This window comes from Sapajus apella, unplaced genomic scaffold, assembly GCF_009761245.1.
Source record: "Sapajus apella isolate SASKATOON/1434 unplaced genomic scaffold, GSC_monkey_1.0 scaffold6, whole genome shotgun sequence".
NCBI lineage: Eukaryota > Metazoa > Chordata > Mammalia > Primates > Cebidae > Sapajus > Sapajus apella.
In genome coordinates this window covers 39,075,055-39,098,818 of record NW_022436946.1, presented here as the reverse complement: position 1 = coordinate 39,098,818, position 23,764 = coordinate 39,075,055, and the positions used below count along the sequence as shown (strand labels likewise).

Sequence of the window (23,764 nt, the reverse complement as noted above, 5' to 3'; positions counted from 1 at the left end):
GGAAGTTTTACAGGGCCGAGCTGGAGGGAGCTGCGTGCCATGAGTCTTCTGCTTGACTAGGCCTGAATTTGAGCTTTCCTCTGTCCTTGGAGAATCCTGTTAGAGCAAGAACCTTGCTAAGTTGGCTTGGCAAAAATCCCCACCCTTATCACCCAGGCCTGCCTTCGGCCTAATGCTATGCAGTCAGTTTAGCCAGAAACCCTTTATCCTGGATGTTTCCTCTTGGTAACTTTCCACCCACTGACCCCCACCCTGCTCTTTGGCTATACATCTCCACTTGCCATTGTGGGAGTCGGGATTGAGTCCAGTCTTCCTCCCCAGCTGCCAGCCCCTGTTGCAGTGGTGTCTTTACGCACTGCCATGGCCCTACCTTGAATAAAGTCTGCCTTACCAACTTTAACAAGTGTTTAGGTAATTTTTTTTTAACACAGGTTAATATGATTTAATCAGAGACACAAAGATGAACCAGTATATAGGAAGCATTTGTTGCTCAGATAACAGGGTGGGGGGACAGATTTTATAACAAAATTCAAATATGCTCGTGCTACTACTCAGATAGCAAGCTGTTTTCAGTAGATCAAACTGAGGCCTCAATTTGTTTAATTGGAACCAAGTGGAAGTAATATGTACTCTTCTGCTTGCAGGGATCTTCAGAAGAGAAGTTTTTCAGAGAAGTAGCTGTGTGGAAACACATTAGTTTGTGGAGCTATTCAAAATGTAAAGGCAGTTTAGGCAGCTATTTGTTATGTCTTTCTTGTTAACGTTTCTCTTTACTGCAGTTCCTTATCAGTGAGTTTATGACTCCCTTGCCAGAGGTTCTGTTTTCTATTAACTCTATCCTAAGTACTCATCTCCAAGAGTTCCCGGAGGGACTGTGATTCTAAACTTAAAAAAAAAAAAAATTTCAGTTTTCCCCTCTTCTTGGATGTTTTCTTAACTTGTTACTACCTTGAAAAGAATTTTATTTTTCGAGATTTCCTACAGTTATCACAATGGGTATTTTCACCTTTCTCTCCAAATACCAATCCTTAAACTTAGTTCTTTTAATTTCCTGAATTAGTACTGCAATTGGTGTTCTCTTTTTATCTGAATAACAGTAAGTATTTTCTAGTCTCAAAATTATTTCTATTGAGACTTAACAGTTATTTCAGAGAAGCCTCAGTCTTAGCCCCCTTCTCGTTTTCATCTATGTAGCTGTTTTCTCCCAGGAAGAGTGTATCTGTCTGAAGAATGCAATTAATTTTGTCCATAGTAAGCAACCACTCACCTCCTCTTTTCAATTGCTTATCTATGTATCTTTTTCTAATACCTACACCAAAACTGCTAAGGCAGATGTAAGGGTAAAATGATGAAGTTTTCTTTAAGGAGGGGGTCGCTGCCCTCCCTACCTTCCTCTCCTAAGGGTTTCAGGATACATAAGGCAGAATATGAGATATCATACAATTACATGAAATATGATGAAAATCTTCCTTTTCAAAGAATGCCCTAGAAATAGGATTGTACAGGTGGCACAGTCAAATGTAAGAGTTAAGTGTTGCCTAACTCTAACAGGATCTAGTATACATCTATTCCCACTTCATAAAGCATATGAACATTAGTCATTCAGGGAGTACCTGATAATCCGAGGGCATCACAGGCCCGCCTGAGTTTGCGCCTGAAGGCCCTAGCCGTGGCTTCTTGTTCGGAGGCACCTGGTTCAGGCCGGAGTCCTGGCTGTGCTGCAACCCTGTTCCAGTGCCCCCGACCCCGGCCCCGGCCCCACCAGCGGTCCCGTTGGTCTGGGTGCTGTTCTGCTGGGGTGGGGGCGCCTGTGGAGGGGCTGCTGCCTGCTGTGGAGGGGCTGTGGGCTGCTGATGCTGGTTCTGCTGCTGTTGCTGATTCTTTTAAGGGGAAAGAAGCAAGCTTGGTATGAAACCAAATTAACAAAAACTTTCTTTAATTATTTGATATGCACATGAGGCTGCTGACCAACCTGGGGGAGCAATCTATGTCCAACACTAGAGTGACTGGGAGGACAGGAGGATGGAGCAGCCAGGGAGCTCGGTGCTCCCAACGGGCAGGGCGCCAAGCCCCAAATAGGGCTCCCGCCCTGAAGTTCATTTAGATTGCACAGTGATCCTCCAAAACAGTCACAGACAGCCACAGGCACATCAGAAATATACTTCTTACAGCTCACAAAAAGCTATAAGAAATCTTTTTAATCATGATTCCGGAAAGGCAGAACAGTCTGGAGAGTGAGCCAATATATCCAGTTAAGAGGGAAGAATAGGGTGATGCTTGCAAAAGTCAGCCTGCATAAAGGGGTGGCAGTGACAGCAAACGAACAGCAAGAGCAAGAAGGGGGACTCCAGGAGTGGAACAGGCTGGGGCACACACCGGGAAGCTCAGGTGTCTGCGAGCTGCTCATACTTCAAACTTCAGGGCACCTTTACAATCCCTAAACTTCCACAGAAAGATACATAAAAATTTAATTAAATATTAGAAAAGGTCATTAAATATACAGGAATTATGGAGTGACACCTAAGCTATCTTTTTGCCTCCCTCGCTCTTTGGAAGTGAAAGTATAGCATGCAGTTTATACCTTGTCACCTTTTTCTTCAGGTTCATCTTCATTAAGGAATTCTCGTTTGGGGTATGGAATCTGGCAGCCAGCAAATACACTAAAAATCATTAAAAAGAAAAAAATATATATCATGATCTAAAATCTACAATATCATTACCTTGTTAATTTAAAATTCCAGTATGTTTTTCTTCACTTATTTCCTACTCTTCATCTGTGGCCGGTGTTTGCTATGTGCCTCCTATCACAACTTAAGCAATGAGAAAAGAACAATCAATTGTATGAAGTTTTATAATAATTGCTACTTTCAATTTCAACTCTTGACTGCTGCTAGCTAGCTGACATATTGGACATAGAAGTTTTTCTGTACTAACTTCATTAGCACCAAAAATAATTTGTATTTGCTTTAACAAGAAAAACTGCACCTCTTGTAGATGAAAACACAAAGTATATACTTGGGGGTAAGAAGGATGAAGTACAGGGGTTTTGTAGCGCAATGGACATGCTCTGGAAGACAGATTAACTTCGCAGTTACCTGCTGGTTTCGCTGAATTTCTGATCCAGCCAAATGGTCTATAAAGATCTTAACTAGTCTCAGCTTTAGTTTTCATCCGTAAAACTGCAAATGGTCATTCCTAAAACACTTGTTTTCATTCATACCTCTCTACAGCTTTGCCTGTTTCAAAATGTGGAAGCTTTCTCTCAAGCAGTCTTTAGGTGGTATTGCTAAAAAAGTTGAATACTTCAGTAGCAAGTGCTTCCCTTGCTTTCAACCACCATGCAACATCTTCGGCCTGGAGCAAAGGACACAGAAAAGATGAGATACATACTCTAATGTTGGCAAGGGGTCCTCCTGAAAATAGGGATCCTGCAGTGCTTGCTCCGAGGTAATTCTCTTGGTCGGATCCATGGTCAGGAGTTTCTGAAGCTAGAGTGACACACAGGAAATTTACAACACACGAAAAGGTTGTTTACAAGTCAACACCTTGTCTTTTGTATCACTGTAACAGGATTAATATAAAATATATTTTGTATAGCTCACTGCAGATTATACATACTACATACTTTTATGTGAAACTGGCAGAAATCATCAGCATTAAAGCCATTTTAAAGTTCATTTTCTGCTGATAAATCATTTAAAAATTTAATGCTGAAAGTCAAGGGTGACATCATAACAAAAAAATGTTTAATTTTGCCCCAGCATCCACCAATTTCTTTAGTTTCTAAAGAGGAGGAATAGCTGAGTAAATAGGAGAAGGCAAGAGTTGCACCAAGGATCAGATTTCAGTCTGGGAGAGAAGCACCTACCAAGAGGAACACTTTGCTGTCAGGCTTGACCTTGTGTTTCTCCATGTACTTTATGAGGCTACTGTTGGCATACCTGCAAGGACACGCACAGTCACACATCACTAGGAACACTCATCCAATTGCTATTTTTTAATGATAAGCTTCAAGATGGGTTTTCCTATAAGGTATGTGTTTAAGCCATTGTTGTTTCTGATTGGGAGGAATACATTGCCAAATATTAGCAAATGTGTGAAGAAATAGGAAATGTCACACACAACATGAGAGCTTATACCATTACGATGCCTTTGGAAAACAGTTATGCATTAATCATTAGTGTTGAAAATGTGTATAGCCTATACCTAGCAACTCCATTTCTAGGCACATACCTGAGCCTAAGAGATGCTTTTGTACATGTAAGTCAGGACACATGGATAAGAATGTTCTTAGCAGCCTTTTAGTAATGGCAGAAAAACTAACAAATAAACAAAAATGAAGATAACCCAAATGTCCATCAACTGAAGAATGGGTACATTTTTATATACTCGCAGAATGGAATGTTCCGCAACAGTAAAAATGAATATGTAAGGTAGAGTGATGAGAAAAAGCAAGTTGCAGAAGAAAATACATACTATGTTACCATTTATAAAAAGTTCAAGGACAATAAACTGAAGAGTAATTTTTCAAGATACATACATGTGAACTAGAACTATCATAAAAATTGTCGGATGACAAACCCAAATGCAGAACACTCAGAGTCTACCCTCTGGAGGAATGTGGCTAGGGAGATGAGGCATACGGGTACTTCAGTAATCTTAGTAATGTTCTAATTCTTGGGTTCAGAGGTGAACAAAAGGATATTCACTTTATTATTCTAAATACACTATGTATTTTTTCATTATATATTCTTTCCTACATATGAAATATTTCAAATTAAAAGGTCTAAAAATAGGTAACATATGTTTCATGATAAAAAAAATTACAGAATACAGAAAGTATAAGGAAGAAAATTAAAATCACTCACAAGCCACTCAGTGACAAGGAACCACTGACAAAATTTTTATAATGTGCCTTTGGGGTGTGTGTGTGTGTGTGTATACGCACGTGTGCGACTTTATATATATGGTATAAACAGATTTTTTTTTGCTTTTTTTCATAAAATTGGAATCCTACTATAAAAATTGTCTTACCTTTCTATTTAATATTGTTCCATAAACATTTTGCCCTGTCAAATACTCTTCAAATTTACTACTTTGAGTGGCTGCCTATCTCCTACTGACACGGGTATTACTTTTTTCTAAGAGCTATGGCAGACAAGTCCTTGTAACTAAATCTCATGTGCATGGCAGGGAGCTGATACTCTAGTAGGTGAGACTCAGACCCCTACTAGACGCTGACTCAATCATTTACCAATTCTGTGATCTTGTGCAAGTTAGTTAACCTCTATGAAAGCCTTATGTTCTGAATGTGAAAAGTGGACACTGTAATTATACCTACCCTATAGATTTGCTATGAAAATTATACGAAAAAATGTAGGTAGAGGGTTTAGCACTACCCTGGTATAAAATAAGTACTCAGCTATTTGTGGCCACTCTGATTTTTCCACAGGATAAATTCCAGGAATTATCAGGTCAAAGGGCATGCACATTTTAAAGCCTTTTTTAGGTGCTCTAGAATCTCACCACACAAATGTAGCCCTTACCAGCAATCTGAGCATCACCTAAGAACCTATATTAGAAATGAAGATTCTTAGTCCTTACCCCTGATTCTGACTCAGAATCTACATTTTTAACAAGGTCTCCAGGTGATTCGTAGGTACAATGAAGTTTGAGAAGTACTCATCCTCACCAGTAGCATATGAGTATTAATTTTTTTACAATAAAAATAGAAATAGGATCTAACTATGTTGCCCAGGCTGGTATCAAACTCCTGGGATCAAGAGATCTTCCCACCTCAGCCTCTCAAAGTGTGGGGATTACAGGTGTGAGTGAACCACTGTGCCTGGCCAGAATGTCCACTTTATTGTACCCTTGCTGGTACCACCCTGATGGGTTGTACCTTGTTGGCAAGGGTATAATCAAATGTTAAATGAAAATAACCAGTTTTGTTTTGGATGTTTGATTTAAAGAACTTATAGAACATTCAGGTTGGGATTCCACAAGGCAATTAGATAAATGATTTTGAAACTTGGAAAAGTGAACTGAGTAAGATACATATTTGGATTTATCTACATAATTGATGGTTAAATTGTGGCAATCAAAATCATGGACTCTGACTAAGAAAATCTCTAGAGTGAGAAGACAGCCCAGGATAGAGCACTGATATCAGCACTATCCTTAAGAAATGGATAGAGGCAAAGAACTCCACCAAGGATTGTGAGAACAAGGGGCCAGAAATGATCAATGCCATTCTCTCTTTATGATGTCTGCTTTTGTTCCTATAAGCCATCCTGTCCTGAAATTTTCCTGGTAAGTTGCCCATAGAGAACCTCCTCCACCATTTTCAGCAGGGGTGCCTATTTATAACAAACTCCTCACCTGCCATCACCCTTAATCTCATTTTTGCTCAAAGTAAATGCCTTCATCAGTTCGTTTTACTCATATTCCAGGCATGTGTTCTTCCTTCTGCCAGCCTTCCAGGTTTCCTAGTCCAGCCTGTCAGTCACCAGCCATTACTCAGATAAAGATGAAATCACAGCTGTGGCCTTGAATTGAGACCTCTATTCATTCTAAAACATAACAGATACAAACTACCTATTGATCCTTAAATTCTTAAGTTTTTAATACTGCAGCCTCAACCTGAACTATATATATGTTAACAGTATCTGGAGTATCTTCTTTAAATCACAGGCATAATTAATATACTAAAATCTCAGTTTCTAGTTTAAATAATAATCTACATCTGTTTTTTGAAAAGATTAATTTAAATATTCCCATTGAAATTACTACCTATAAAAAATGTGCACTATGGTTTTAATGTTTATGTACCCTCCAAAATTCACGTTGAAACTTAATTCCCAATTTAACAGTATTAGAAGATGAGTCCTTCCAAAATTGAGGGCTTTGCTTTCATGAGCAGGATTATTGCCTTGTAAAAGAGGCATCACACAGCATCTGCCCTTTTTTGCCCTTCTACCTTCCACCACATGAGGAAACAGCAACAAGAAGCCACCTTAGAAGCAGAAAACAACCCTCATGAGATACCAAACATGCCGGTGCCTTGATCTTGGACTTCCCAGCCTTAAGAACTGGGAAAAAACAAATTCCTGTTGTTTATAAATTACCCAGTCTAAGGCATTTTTTATAGCAGCACAAAAAGATGAAGACAATGTGGAATTACTTACGTTGTTCTTCTAAAGTCTTTTTGAAGTGTGGGATATTCTGGCATCTTTCTAATATCTTCCCAGTCTTTGTCTTACAAAAAAATTAAATATTTTAGAAAAAATGTGTTAATTTAAAATCTAATTATTTTAGTTTAAAACTATACATTAAAATATGCTTTTGAGAAGAAATGATTTTGAAATATGACTCAAAATATGGCTTTAAAAAGGAAAATAAATTACCTGCAGGAAATCCCATGACACTAAATATCCGATCCAGTTGATCGTGATGGAAGGGATTGCTTGTTTTTATATCTTCCTGACGACAGTGAAAAATAGGTTCTGAAGTCAACAATTCAGCAAATATACAACCTATTGCCCAAATATCTACGAAGGAAGAGAAACAAGATTTTGTATATATTTCCTTGGTTCTAATTCCTAGATGTAATCCCAGCCTACTTACAAAAATACTTTTCAGTAAATCAATATACAAAGTACAATAAGTGCATTAAGAAAACATTACTGTACTTTGTATACTGGCATATATATATGTGTATATGTATATATATATATGTGTGCGTGTGTGTATATATATATATATATATATGAAATAGCTATATCATCATGTAACAGATTGAAAGCCAAATTAAAAAAAAAACATTTATTTGTAAATTTTCTGATGATGATAAACAGGAAAAGTCAATTTAGCAAGCAATGAATTCTTTAGATTTAGACAAAGGTCTTTCTAACCACGTTGTTGTTGTTGTTGTTGGGGTTTCTGTCACCCATGCTGGAGTACAGCGGTGTAACCAAGGCTCGCTGAAGCCTTGACCTCCTGGGTGTAATTCAGTCCTCCTGCCTCAGCCTCCAGAGTAGCTGAGACTATGGATGTGTGCCACCATACCTGGCTAATTTTTTTTTTAACTGTTTTGTAGAGACAAGGTCTCACTATGTCTAACCACTGTTAATAATTTAATCCTTAAAGTATTCAATTGAAAATCTAATATCTGGCATAATACTCAGATCTAATATACTGAAACAATATCATCATCAGACATGGTGATGTAATTCTTTTAAAGCCATCCAACATATAATGATAGAGCAGAATATTTTGAGTATAGACACACAATACAGACCACATAAAAGAATTGGGGAGGCTGGGTGCAGTGGTTCACACCTGTAATCCCAGCACTTTGGGAGGCTGGGATGGGCAGATCATTTGAGGTCAGGAGTTCGAGACCAGCCTGACCAACATGGTGAAACTCTGTCTTTACTAAAAATACAAAAAATTAGCCATACATGGTGGCACATGCCTGTAGTCCCAGCTACCCAGGAGGCAGATGCAGGAGAATTGCTTGAACCTCGGAGGCAGAGGTTGCAGTGAGCTGGGATCATGCCACTGTACTTCAGCCTGGGCAACAGACCGAGACTCCATCTCAAAAAATATATAAAATAAAAAGAATTGGGGGAAAAATTTTTGTCTCAAAGACTACCAGCTTGTTTTTTCAATGAATTGGTCTAGAACCTCATAAATAATATATATATATAAATATAATATATATGTCATATTATATGTTAATATATATTATTATATAGAAGCTCATATATTATATATATATACACTACTGCATGACACCAGCAGACACAGCTTTTATTTAAATATATTCACTTCTATGTTGCCCCACAACCACCCCACACCTCAGGATAGTTAGGCATCTTTAGAAGTTTTATTAACTATTTAAAATCACCAGTTATAGATTCTTCTATTAAGTTTTACACATTGAAAGACTGAGGCTTATATTCTGAGATTACAATATTATATTAACAGTGCTTTGCCAAATGTATAAGTGAATTAACTTTTGTGAAATGCATATTCATACTTGCCTACTTAAATGCCATTTAGTAAATATTTTTAAAATAAAAGACAGGCCAGGCGCAGTGGCTCACGCCTGTAATCCCAGCACTTTAGGAGGCTGAGGCGGGTGGATTACCTGAGGTCAGGAGTTCCAGACCAGCCTAAACCACATAGTAAAACCCCATCTCTACTAAAAATACAAAATTAGTTGGGTGTGGTGTCACATGCCTGTAATCCAGGTACTTGGGAGGCTGAGGTAGGTGAAATGCTTGAACCCGGGAGGCAGAGGTTGGTGAAATGCTTGAACCTGGGAGGCAGAGGTTGGTGAAATGCTTGAACCCGGGAGGCAGAGGTTGCAGTGAGATGAGATTGTGCCACTGCATTCCAGCCTGGGCAACAAGAAACTGCATCTCAAAAAAAAAAAATTAAAAAAAATAAAATGTGTGTGTGTGTGTATGTGTGTGTGTGTGTATGTGTATGTATATACTAATTCAAAAACTATGGTATAGGGCAGGCACAGCGGCTCACACCTGTAATCCCAGCACTTTGGAAGGCCAAGGCAGGTAGATTACTTGAGGCCAGGAGTTCGAGATCATCCTGGCCAACATGATGAAACCCCATCTCTACTAAAACCACAAAAATTAGCCAGGTGTGGTGACATAAGCCTGTAGTCCCAGCTACTCGGGAGGCTGAACCAGGAGACTCACTTGAACCTGGAAGTCGGAGGTTGCAGTGAGCCAAGATCATGTACCACTGCACTCCAGCCTCGGCGACAGGGCAAAACACCATCACAGGGAAAAAAAACAAAAATAAAATCTATGGTATAGCATAAAAAAGTACTGTGTTTAGTAACTTATTAAACATGGGAAACACATTCATCAATAAGCTAAACAAGGAAAAAGGTTAATTACAGTAGTCCTTCTTCATCCAAGTTTTCGCCCTGTAGTTTCAGTTACCTGCTAGTCAGCCACTGCAGTGTGAAAATATTAAATGAAAAATTCCAGAAATAAACAATTTATAAATTTTAAGTTGTGTTCCATTCTAAGCAGTGTGCTGAAATCTCATGCCATCCTCTCATCTTCCCGGGACATGAATCATCCCTCTGTTCATCCACACTGTATACTCACTAGCTGCTGGTTAGTCACTTAGTGGCTGTCTGGGTTATAAGATGAAAAAAACATAGCATATACAGGGTTCGGTGCTATCTGCAGTTTCAGGCATCCCCTGGGGGTCTTGGAACATACTCCCAGTGGATAAGTGGGGACTACTGTATGTCCATTAGCTAGAAGACGTATCAGAATGCTCTCTCCTAAAACAAACTGCCAAATGGGAAAATCCACACAGTAATGCCTTATTTGACCGTATTCAGGTACAGTTTCCTTCCACATAATTTAGCCTTCCGGATAATGGAAATATATTCCTTCAATAACCATTTTTTTAAAATTACACCATTATCCACCACCAAAAGAGGCTTTAAAATACAATATAATCCTCCTTAATGATGCAGCAAGGTCATCATCATTATGAACATCCATCACTAACTACAGAGTAGAGTAATAATACTGCTCAACGTCCGCTTCTGAATTCTCTCCCTCCCACGTCATGTTGGTTGTCACTCTTCTCCCTGCTCTGGCTGCCTCTGATGGTCCCATCTTTCCTCCTCATTGCTGCCTCTACTATGCAGTCCACCAGAACTACTACTGCATGTGCCTGGTCATGTCAATTCCTGGCTTGTCTTCCATTCAAAGGACAAGAGCCAGGGTCTTGAATTCCCAGGGAACTGCTAAGATAAGAAACTCAGATAGTAGGTGACAGTAAATTTGAGGGTTTTCTGCCTCCTATTAGTCTAAAATTTCAAATGGCCATCTGGCTCCTGCAGCATCTGTAGCTACTTCTCAGGTCTCTTTCCTCTGTCAATGGCTTATTCCCCTGACATACATACCCCCAACACTGCTGCCACCATCACTGCCACTCCCCTCCCCAACTAAATGTCAATCCATAAACATCCACTGATTATCAAATAATCAAATGCTCTTTCTTCTGTGCGCTGAATCCAAGTACTCATTTCTTTCTTCCTTCCTTCCTTCCTTCCTTCCTCTCTTTCTCTCTTTCTCTCTTTCTTTCTTTCTTTTTTTTTGAGACAGAGTCTTGCCCTGTTGCCCAGGTTGGACTGCAATGGTGTGATCTTGGTTCACTGCAACCTCTGCCTCCCAGGTTCAAGCAATTCTCACATCAGCCTCCTGAGTAGCTAGCATTACAGGTGTATACCTCCACACCTGGCTAAATTTTGTATTTTTAATAGAGACCAGGATTCACCACGTTGGCCAGGCTGGTCTTGAATTCCTGACCTCAAGGGATCCGCCCGCCTCGGCCTCCCAAAGTGCTGGGATTACGGGCATGAGCCACCACACCCGGCCCAAAGTACCAAAGTACTCACTTCTAACATGGACCATGTATAGAGAAGAGTATGAAAGAGTGAATAAGTAGGTACTTATAAATATTTGCTAGTAATATATTTGAAGCCCTAAGATAACTGATTTGGGGATTATTCTTTCTCTCTGTCTTAACTTTCTCCTACCTTCTATCCAGAATGGATAATTGGGAATTGACTAAAATTAGAAATTAGTGATTATGTTTTTATCTCTAAGTGGCAAATTTCGTTTACTGAGCAAGTAAGTTACAAGCTGGTTAAAATTCAATTTCATTTTTCCTTACCCTGAGGAAGTAAGAAATATAATTAGTTTTCAATTCATACCCGATTACATTTATTTCAAAAAAAAAAAAAAAAAAAAAACCACCACATCTATTTTCATTTAAACAAGAGAAATTTAATCAGAAAATATTCATAAAACTGTGCTTCTCAAAGTGTGGGCTCTCAAAGCATATGATATGGGTCACGCATAGAATCACCTACCTAAGGGCACAGACCTGCTATGTCAGATTCCTGAGAGTGGGACAGACATTGGTGGGAGTCATTTAACTTAACAGAAGGTTTTGACTGAATGTGCCCTTTCCTAATGGAAATCTCCTTCTAGATACAGACTGTCCTAGTGTTTGGATTAAGCCTAAGGCATATGGATTTCTACAGAGATTGCATCCTAGTCTCCCTTCCTCGTACCCTGGGTTATCTGTCATTAACCTATTCTAAGGCACCACCTGTTCCCTTCAACTAACACTCTCCCCTTCCCCGGCTTACTTTCAGTCTCTTCCTATCCTCTGGTTCCTTCTGAGATTGTCTAAGGGATTTGACTCTTTTCAATAGTGGTTAAGGAGAGACCTAAACAACAGAAAAAACAAACTCACAATTCTAAAAGTCTCAAAAATACAGCTCTGTAGTAAAAGTCACTGGCTGGAATGTAAACAGGCAGGCTCTGATTTTAGCTCCTCACTCTCAGGGTCACCCATCCCTTCCATTTGCTGTCTGTAGTTCTTTCCTCATCCTTTGCAGACAGCTGCCACTGTCCACTGATGACAGCCTGGCCTTGGCAACCTCTGATCTGCTGTCTTACCAGAGGCCCAGCTGCACAGGTAAGGGTCTGATGTCAGTCTCACATTCCTCCACTGTCAAACACATACCAGTCTACTCAGAGGCTTTTTCACTAATTTAACAAAACTACTCAGCAGTATTTATCAATTATTTACAATATTCCAGCATTGGGCTAGAGTTTTAGTCCCTGGACAACATCTAAACGTGTTCTGGTGTCTGAGTTTTGCAGAAAGCAGACGTCTTGATGAATGAGGACTTACTCTATTTTTTTTTTTAACCCATGAGTAGGCTAATTATCAGTCTAATCTTTCCAAATGTGAGAATTTCCTTTGTAGCTCTTTGGGGGTCACCAGGTTTTTCATAAGCTTTTTTAGCAGAGAAAGGATTATGCTTATCTATTTTTAATAATTTTATACTTGAAGTGCCTTTATTAAATAGAAACAAAAGCAGCTAAAGGTAGCCAAAACTGATATGAGGCTAATATCAGTAAACAGAAAATTCAATAAAAGGAAAATTTAAAGAAATATACTTAGGAAATTTGGATACCTTGTAGAACCAGCCCTTCTAACAGCTACAATGTACTCTCCCCTACTCTCTCCTTTTCTTTCCTTTAAAGAAATCTCTAGGTTTGAGGAGGGCCAGCTCCTACTGACTCCCTTCAGGCACAGCTGGGCCTTCTGAGGATACTGCAGTAACCAGGTAGCAAATCTCTGAAGCCACCGTTCTGAAGCAGACTTTAAATCCTACAGAGAGTATGTTTATAACAGATTTTCTTACTCAGTTTTTTTTAACTTGATGAGATGGCAAGATGCTGAGCACAGCTAATCTACCCAGACTTTATTTCCTACCTTAATGGAAAAACTGCTATTCTCATAACTGTAATGGCAAGAGAGAAAGATTAGTCATATTGCTTCTTGCTTAGGAAAGGATGTGACTAACTTTTCCCCAAATAGAAGGAGTTCTTTCCAATACTGCACTACTCCTGGTTTTGTTTTTCATTTTGTGAAGGAAACAATTCTAAACTTCTCTCTAGTTCTTCTGATCAATAGCTACTACGTACAAAGTAAAATGTGCATTTTATTGTTTCCATGGCAAATCAACAGGATCAAATACTGACACCTCTACTCTCTGAAAGAAAATGCTTTCTTCTTGTAAAATAACCATATTCTCCTACACAGTTAAGAATCCAAATGTACCAGAAATCTAGGAATATAGAATAGCACTTTTACAAAAATGTATAAAATGGTTTTTATCAAGTAGCTTTATTATTACACCATTTTACAGTTATGATCATTAGATGCCAAGATAGTAAATCATTTTAGACCAACTTACCAATGGCCTTTGTATAATGCCTTGCACCAAGCAAAAGTTCTGGAGCCCGATACCAAAATGTCACAACTACTGGATCCAAATCTGCTAGTGGCTTTAGAGGAGAATTGAATAATCTGGCAAAACCCATGTCAGCTAAAAAATAAAATAAATTAACATAAAATTCAGTTTGATCGTTTCTCAGCTTTTTGGCTAAGACCAAGTGTAAAATTCAGTTTGACATGCTATTAGAACCATGCAGGGTTGACAACAATAGCCACTGACTTTATAAAGCAATCCTTTTCTTCCCTTTTTAAACAAAGGTGTATACCAGGTACCAGAAAGGAATTCCTTCATTTACCTTTATTACCTACCATCAGAAGTAGCTACTATTGTTGCACCTGTTTCACTGATGAAGAAATTGAGGCTTAAAGATATTCTGGGCTGGCGCACTGGCTCATGCTGGTAATCCCAGCACTTTGGGAGGCTGAGGTGGGATCACCTGAGGTCAGGAGTTCTAGACCAGCCTGGCCAACATGGTTAAACACCACCTCTACTAAAAATACAAAAATTAACTAGCCATGGTGGTGCACGCTTATATTCCCAGCTACTTGGGAGGCTTAGGCAGGAGAATTGCTTGAATCCAGGAGGCGGAGGTTGCAGTGAGCCAAGATTGCGCCACTGCACTCCAGTCTGGGCGACAGAGTGAGATTCCGTCCCCCATCCCCCCAAAAAAGATATTCTGATTTGCCCAAGGTCACAGAGCTACTAAGTGCAGAGTCAGAATTAGAATCCAGGTCTGACTTTAGATTCCTGGCTTTAAGAGACAGTTACAAAAACATTCTTGTTTTTTGAGATCTAAAATAGTCCAAAAATCTCCCTGATTAATAATGACTTCTGTGTGCTTATAAATCTAAAAACTGACAAAAATAGTCCCAAAGTCTCCCTGATTAATACACCTTCTGTGTGCTTTTATGTCTTTAGTAAGACATAAAGCTTGACTATGTCTTAGTTCAGTATGTGCTGCAGCCAGATCCAACAAACTCACAAGAGCTCATTTGTACATATCTCTTCTCAATTCTGCATTCAGTGACAGCATACTGATGATTTGGAATTGGCTGTGGTAGGAGTATCTACAACATGCAGCAAATGCGACAAATTGGGACTTTTCTTGCTCCAGAGAGCCAGGTGCTGAATGGTAATCGGCACATCACATGCATATTTTTAAGAACATACACAGAACACACAAAAGATAACTGGCTGTAATTCAGCATTTAACAAAGATCTAAACCAAAGCTAATCAATTGAAATATTACGAGTATACAAAAGTAGTAAAAATAAAAAAATTAAAAAAAAACTACTACTGCAATAAGATCCTGGAAACTAATTTTCTTAAGATATCATACATAACAAACACCTTTTATCTAGAAAGTCCTTTGCAGTTTACAAATGGCTTTCATATACATCATATTTTACCTCATTGAATGCTCATAAGAACATTGGTTTAATCAGTATTTTGCTCCCTATTTCAGAGATGAAGAATCTAAAGACCAAAGTAGTTAAATGACTTGCCTATGGTCACAGGGATAGTAAATAAAGGTGCCAGTACTCAAACAAAAACCATGTTATAATTTGGGAGTTACCTTCTTAACTACTAAATCTGACATCCAACAAATTTTACATATGATAAATGCAAGTCACCAAGGCAAATTCACAAGAATGATAAGCCTCTATAATTTGAATACATAATATACATAGCAAATTTTGATTGCATAAGGGGTCCCAATATACCATAAAATGCATAAATGCACATAAAAGTTACAACCACAGAATGTCATTTAATCTTAAAACTAATATGCTATGATATAATGCACATTAAAATTTTACATTTACATAAGCAGAATAGGCAAAAAATCTTTTTAACTTATAGTGATTTGGGTTTTTGTTTTGAGATAGAATCTCACTCTGTTGCCCAGGCTAGAGTGTCATGGCGTGATCTTGGCTCATTGCAACCTCTACCTCCCAGGTTTAAGTAATTCTCCTGCCTCAGCCTCCTGAGCAGCTGGAATTACAGGTGGTACACCACCACGACTGGCTAATTTTTGTATTTTTAGTAGAGACGGGATTTCACCATGTTGGCCATGCTGGTCACAAACTCCTGACCTCAAGTGTTCTGCCTGCCTCAGCCTCCCAAAGTGCTGGGATTACAGGCATGAGCCACCACACCTAGCCTATAGTGATTTGTTTCTTTGGATTTTGAATAATTTGTAAGACTTTTTTGGAGAATGCTTTGGAGTAACCAGCTCTTAAAAACTAAAGCTATCTAAAGGAAGCCTAAGTGCTGATGTCTACTCTGTTTAAACTACATTTCCCTATAACAAACAAAAATATTCAAGTTCATTCTACCAATATTCTACCTATTATTCTACAATATTACACAATATTCAAGGCACTGTTTTATATATTTAATAGATGCTGATTTTTGTTGATGACAAAGTAATATGATGGAATGCTGTTTCATCCATTGAAAAACATTTTGAAGTGAAGTCAGCTAAAGCCAATATTTCTCCCCTTATTCTCTACCTCCTTAGTTTTACCTAAACCTCATCTATTCACTTTCAGATGAAATCAAGGCCAGAAGGAAAAAAACAGATACTTTCAAAAACAATTCCCGTCTATTGTATGAACTTTAAAAGAGTTTCAAACAACTTTTCAAATAATTACTAATTTAGACAAAAGGTAATTAGCTTAAAGATTACTCTAACAGCTGACTTTCTAAATTTACTAACGGATGTAATTGTTCCAGTCCATGGATAAGGGTAGCACAATTCTGGTGTGGGTGCTAATTAGTATCAAATGATGAAAAGCAGCAACAAACAAGGTTTACCACTAAGGAGCTTACATGAAGGTAAGGTGACAAAATATACAGAGTAGATAAAGGCAAAAAAGTGATAACTGCTGTGAAAATAAAGGAAGTTGTTACTGGTTTCTACTAGAAGCTAAGCCCCGTGGGGGAAGGTCTATTTCTCCTTTATGATGTTATCTGGAACAATGTATAATAAATATTTGTAAAAGTGGACTAAATTGAAAGTGGAACTTGGGCTGGATCCTGAAGGAAAAATTGTTTTGAATAGCAAAAAAGGAAGGCAATAAGTATTTTAGGTAAGATCTGGGAAGTTTTTACATTGCTGAGAATGGGAAGGCTCAGATACAGCAAAGGGCACAATGCGTTTTCCATTCAACCATCCATCCTCCCCCACCCCCCCCCCAGAGTCTCACTCTGTTGCCAGACTGGAGTGGCTTACAGCAACCTCTGCCTTCAAGGCAAGCGATTCTCCTGCTTCAGCCAACAGGTGCATGCCACCACGCCCAGCTAATTTTTGTATTTTTAGTAGAGACAGGGTTTCACCATGTTGGCCAAGATGGTCTCGATCTCTTGATCTCATGGTCCACCTGCCTCAGCCTCCCAAAGTGCTGGGATTACAGGCGTGAGCCACTGCGCCCGGCCCAACTATCCTTTTCTTTTAAGCCAAAAAAGAACTACATCAAAGCATTAGGCAAGGCATCAGTATTACTAGTGTTAAAAAAAAAATAGTAGCTATTAAAACAAAATTTAAAAGCCATCTAATAAACTATCTTGATTGTCCACTAGATCCTTATCATTAATTATTGCTTACTTTTAACCCTAGTTTTATCCGTAATCTTGGTAAAATTATAATCTTAAAACTCATAATAGTAAGGTAACTAACTGGCCTGGCCAGAGTACAGAATTTTATGTTAAGGAGTATTAAGAGAAGACATTAGATTTGGGTTACTGGGAGAAATGTGATGAATGGTTCAAACAAGGGGAACATAAGATGGTGATGATGAATTTGGTCTGGGACAATGGAGGATAAGTTACCAGCAAGACATCCAAACAGAAATGAAGACTTCAGCTAGGGTGAGAGATTAGAATCTGGTATCAAGATCTTAGATCTAAGATTCTGAGGCCACAACTTATCAATTTCCTAAAGAAGTAATTTTAGAGGGAGGCCACGTCCTAAACCAGTGCCTTGAAACAACAGGTTAGCAGGAGTAAGAGGCAAGGATGAATAAAATGCAAAGTCACAGCAAAAGTGGGAGGTGGAAAAATGGAATTACGGTATGACACATAGACCAAGGGAGAAGGCAGCCTCAAACCCAGACTGTCAGAAGAACAAATGGTTTACTGCAGTAAAGGAGAATGGTGACTAAAGCCCACTTGATTTGGTAAGGCAGAGGTCACAGGTGTCCTTTTAGAGAGCACTTTTAATAGAATGATGGAATTAGAGGCCAGATTATAACAAATTAGAGCAAGTGGAACCAAAATGTGAACATCATGTGTTCTAAAAGTAGAGGAACAAAAGGGAAAATGAATAGAACAAATGCTAAAGAAAACAAGATGGACATAAGACTTATTTTAAATTGGGAAGAGGACAATGAAAGTTTAAAGGTGAAAAAGAGAAACTTGAGAAGGGAAGAATGGCAATACTGTCCCATGAGGAGCTTAAGTAAGGTAGCAAGATATTTAGAAGCTAGGAAGGGCACTAGAAGACAGGACTTAGGGAGGGAAAGTCTCTCTTTCACAGAGGCTGTTTCAAGGGCAGGGCTGTACAGCCAAAGAGTGGAGGTCAGTGAGACCACACCAGACTGCTCTGCTATCACTAGGAAGGGATATTTGTAGGGAAAGAGCCTCAGGACTTGGAATTCAAGTTCCAGCTTTGAAAGGCAGAGCAAGCTACAACCTCTCTAAGTCTTCCTTATCTTCAGGGGGTGGTTGTATAAAATAAATGAGGTAACATACGAAAGCATCTATTGCGATGTATAGTAAGCTGTTCATTTTACTGTATCTCACAGAAGGGACCATCCTCTATCTTCCTTTCACCTGTATTTGGTGAAAAGTAGGAACTCAATAAATGCCTCTAAGAAAAGGAGTACAAGAGTAAAATAAAAATAGAGACGAGAAACTGTGGTGGAAGTGGTGGGGGAGAAGAGAAGGAAAGCTACCAGCTATTAATTAACATCACCAAATTTCTGAATGAATCAGAATCTCAGCAAACTCAGGATAGAGGTGTTTAAATAAAAGGAAGTTGATTTAGAACAGCTGCTTCAGGAACTGGGCTAGGGAGAGTTAACTGAAGAAGTAGAAAACTAAACAGCAGGGCAGGCTTGAAATAGGGCAGCGTAAATTTGTAGTGAGCATAATTTTGCATCACCTTTAGCATTGTACTTTTTTTTTTTTTTTTTTGAAATGGAGTCTCACTGTGTCGCCAGCTTGAGTGCAGTGACACGATCTTGGCTCACTGCAACCTCCTCATTCAAAAGAATAGTGAATGCTTTTTAGAAATATGTTAAAATTTGTTCATCAGCCCAGTTTCTTTGCTATTAGAATATACCATGTTAGGCCGGGCGTGGTGGCTCATGCCTCTAATCCCAGCACTTTGGGAGGCCGAGGCAGGCAAATCACCTGAGGTCAGGAGTTCTAGACCAGCCTGGCCAACACGGTGAAACCCCATCTCTACTAAAAACAAAAAAAATTAGCTGGGCGTGGTGGCGGGCTCGTGTAGTCCCAGTTACTTGGGAGGCTGAGGCAGGGAGAATTGCTTGAACTCAGGAGGCGGAGGTTGCAGTGAGCCGAGATCACGCCATTCCACTCCAACCTGGACAATAGAGTGAGACTCTGTCTCAAAAAAAAAAAAAAAAAAATCATCACTGTAAGATCTGGCAAAAAGAAAAAATAATAATAGTAATAATTAACAAAAAAAATTAGAATAAAGCATTTCTTAGGTCATCTTCTCCCAAATATGTCATAGTTATGTATAAATGATGCTAGCTTTTTTTAGAACATTCATGATTTCAAAGGAAATCTTAATATATGATAAAATTCCTGCCAGTGCCACAATCTAAGAGAGGCAGCTAAGAGAGGCTGTAAATATATATATCCATTTGGAAAAGATATGTTAGTACTTGCTCAAGATGTGCAGGCCAAGCGTGGTGAAGTAGGGAGAACCTGTGAAGGTTTAAATGTATTTGCTCAGAGTGGGGAGGAAAATATCCAGGGAGAGAATATTTGGTAAACCTGAAACAGAGGTAAGATTTAGAGGATTATACTTAAGGCAGCTGTGCAGGACAGTGGTGGTGACATAAACACATGCTTGGGTTATTCTATAGGGGGAATGAATGCTTTTGTGAACTTGCTTGTCAATTTCCAGTGATGCCTCAACTTAGAACTAAATAATCTTATTTTGGGAAAAAGCCTAGGAGTTTTATAGACTATCTACATTTTCCAATATCTTTTCTAAAAATATTATGAGGAAGTAATTTTAAAATTAACTACCTAAATAAGGGCATTAAAAAGGGAAACCATCTTTGCAGTTAACTTCAGTTTTTAAATAAATTATTTTAGGAATAATTACCTACCTATTTTGACTCTCCCCCTCTCAGGACCTTCTCCCATTACTAGGATATTTGCTGGTTTCTAGAAATAAAAATAGAGCATTCAAATTACTATGTTTATTCTTTTGACATGCTCTAAAATGGAGAAAAGTTCTCATCATATAAAAGTATCATTTCTATATTTTCATCAAAACTAAATCAAATATTAAGCACCCTCTACATAGTTAAAGCATTTGACATACTTGAAGTCAGCACTAACTTTATATAAACATCCTTGCTATGGAAACACACCTTATTTTCAAAATTACATCATACAAATAATTACAAAGCAATTAAAGCTATCATTTCTATTCACTCCATAGAAATAACTAATAATATTTTTTAAACCTGCCCAGAGTTTATGTGGTTGAAAAATTTTATATAAAATTACAAACCACAATATCATTGCCTTTGTGTAAATAAGTGAAATGGAATATTCCTTCCTAAATATTTCTAAACTACCACAGGAAAACATGAACAGCATTCAACAATTCTATTAAAATTCATGCATCAGCTATCATACATGCAAAAGAAAGAAATTCCGAATATAATTTCAAGATGTAGGAAAATAAAAACCAAGGCTAATACAGAACTACAAAAAGAATGAGTAGGCAGATAATCTTATTTTGGGAAAATGTATCTACCATATTTCAGTCACCCTTATCTGTAGACACCTGGAAACAGAGGAACTGTTGAGACAGACTTTGGAAGGAGGAGCGAGTTAGTCTCCTTTGTAAAGTCTTTGGAGAGAAAATTTATGTGTCTTTAACTTACTGGATTCATTTATTCAATCAACGAATGTATTTTTAATATCTTCTAAGGATAAAAAACTATGCTAAGCTTTAAGACAGAAAACAAAAGCAAAGTAAAAACAGATATAGGTGACGGGAGGATGGAGACAGCAAACCACCTTGCCATGTTTGTATCTATGCAATGATCCTGCATGATCTGCACATGTACCCCAGAACAATAAATAAATTAAAAAAAAAAAACAAGTTCCTAACCTCCAGATGCTCACTACCTAAAGAGAAAGGAAATTAAGAAGCATTGTGTAATATTAGAAACTAGTGCTGTGTATGAGTTACAGAGAAGACTGAGGTCTTGGGTTCAAGATTAAACTGGATTACTTTTAAGATCCCTTTTCATTTGCTGATTGTTAAAAATGCTTCAATGAACAATTAGCACTAAGGGATGGTGGGGGGTGGGGAGTTGGGGAGAGATAGCAAGGGGAGAGATGCCAGATGTAGGTGATGGGGAGGAAGGCAGCAAATCACACTGCCACATGTGTACCTATGCAACAATCTTGCATGTTCTTCACATGTACCCCAAAACCTAAAATGCAATAAAATAAACAAATGGAAAAAAAAAATGAGCAAAGAAAAAAAAAAAAACTACTTCAAAGGAGAAAGTGATGAATTAAAGATTTCATTGTTAAGAGAAATGTTCATTGGGGATGGACGTGGGAATGGTGTCCATTAGACAGATCATGAAAATGAACAGGAACCATCATGGCAGAGCAGAGGAAGGGCAAGGACACCATAGGAGGTGGAAAAAGGATATGACCAGCTATGCATAAGACACAGAAGTCTCACTTGGGCCAGGTGCAATGGCGCACACCTGTTATCCAGGAAGCCAAGGCAGGAGGATCACCTGAATCTAGGAGTTCAAGGCCAGGCTGGGCAAAACACAAAATAGTGAGATTCCGTCTCTACAAATAATTTTTAAAATAGCCCATCGTGGCATGCACCTGGAGTCCCAGCTACTCAGGAGGCTGAGGTGGAAGGATTGCTTGAGTCCTGGAGATTGAGGCTACCAGGCAATTCCCATGAGCCATGATTACACCACTGCACTGCAGCCTGGGTGACAGAGCAAGACCTTGTCTCAAAAAAAAAAAAAAAAAAAATTCTGAAAAGGGGTCATGTTGAGGGTATTAGGATGAATCTAGACTCTGGATAGTCTTAAATGTCAAGTGAAGTAACTGGACCGTTATATTACAGTCAGTGAGGTTACGGGAGAGGAAGAAGGAGTGGAACTGTGTGTGAGGTGGTAAGAGTTCTGCCCAATGTCTTGTCAGCAGAAATGATGAGGGAGGTATGGACTTAGAAGCATTTTAGAGGAGAAAATTAAAGTTATAAAAGGTAATGGTTTAAAAATAGGGAATAATAAAGAGGAGACAATATATTGAGTTTGAAAAATGGCTAGGCATGGTGGCTCAAGCCTGTAATCCCAGCACTTTGGGAAGTCAAAGCAGGAGGACAGTTTAAGCCCAGGAGTTTGAGACCAGCCTAGGCAACATGGAGAGACCCTGTCTCTATAAAAACAAGTTAAAAAAAAAAAAAAAAAACTAGCCAGGCATGGTGGCACATGCTGTGGTCCCAGCTACTTGGGAGGCTGAGGTGGGAGGACTGCTTGAGCCCAGGAGGTCGAGGCTACAGCGAGCTGTGATCGTGCCACTACACTTGAGCCTGGGCAACAGAGTGAGACCCCGTCTCAAAAAATAATAAATAAAATGAAAGAGTTTGAGAAATGTACAATGCCTAAGTCATACTAGCCACAGGAGTGAGAAGAGGAAGATTTAGATTTGAAAGTTATTATCATTAAAATGTGATACATGAAAACATGAGATGGGATTGGTTCACCATACTAGAAAGAAAAAGCTGTCAGAGATCCATTATGCATAAAGTGTTATACTTCAGACCTTTAGGAAACAACAAGAAATAAAACATGAAGATCTTGACTTTAAGGAGCTTAAATCCAGTAGGAAATGACAGACAGCTATTAAAAATACAAGGCAGAGGCCAGGCATGGTGGCTCATACCTGTAATCCTAGGCACTTTGGAAGGCTGATGCAAATAGATCGCATGAGGTCAGGAGTTGGAGACCAGCCTTATCAACATGGTGAAACTCCATCTCTACTAAAAATACAAAAATTAGCTAGGCATGGTGGTGTGCACCTGTAGTCCCAGCTACTCAGGAGGCTGAGGCAGGAGAATCGCTTAAACCCAGGAGGCAGATGTTGCAGTGAGCCAAGATCACGCCACTGCACTCTAGCCTGGGCAAGAGAGGAGACTCTGTCTCAAAAAAAAAAAAAAAAAAAAAGAAAACAAAAGAGATGGTAGATTATGAGAAGTACCAATATAGAAAGAAAAATGTGATGGAATGAATGATTCTCTTCATTGAACATGAGGATGGTCTTTAGGAAGATGACTCTGGATGACTTTAAGGATAACTAAGATTTTGATAAGCATAAACAACAACAACAAAAAGAGTTTTCAGACTCATGGAATCCTACAGATAAGGACATGGTCATATAAAAACGCAGACATGGCATAATGAGAGCCTATACATATTTTGATGTGACATGAGCAGTGAATGTTTGGTGCAGAAATGGAACTGGAAAACTACACTGGGAATAAAATACCACATTAAAAAAAAACTGGAGGCTGGGTGCAGTGGTTCATGCCTATAATCCCAGTACTTTGGGAGGCTGAGGTGGGT

At 38.7% G+C, this 23,764-nt stretch overlaps 1 protein-coding gene across 8 annotated transcripts in view; it reads right to left on the bottom strand.

Moving 5' to 3' along the window:
- The window catches only part of CDK19 (cyclin dependent kinase 19), a 202,288-nt gene that overhangs the window by 8,390 nt on the left and 170,134 nt on the right, over window positions 1–23,764 (bottom strand). For 7 of the 8 annotated variants that reach the window (XM_032275031.1, XM_032275032.1, XM_032275037.1 and 4 more), the window contains 8 exons: window positions 20,252–20,309; window positions 13,838–13,969; window positions 7,407–7,550; window positions 7,188–7,257; window positions 3,869–3,941; window positions 3,391–3,488; window positions 2,582–2,660; window positions 1,614–1,880 (listed from right to left, as the gene is read on the bottom strand). In XM_032275031.1, the coding sequence (XP_032130922.1) occupies window positions 1,614–1,880; window positions 2,582–2,660; window positions 3,391–3,488; window positions 3,869–3,941; window positions 7,188–7,257; window positions 7,407–7,550; window positions 13,838–13,969; window positions 20,252–20,309 (921 nt within the window). The remainder of the gene's footprint in view (window positions 1–1,613; window positions 1,881–2,581; window positions 2,661–3,390; window positions 3,489–3,868; window positions 3,942–7,187; window positions 7,258–7,406; window positions 7,551–13,837; window positions 13,970–20,251; window positions 20,310–23,764) is intronic. The other variant, XM_032275038.1, reaches the window with a different exon arrangement.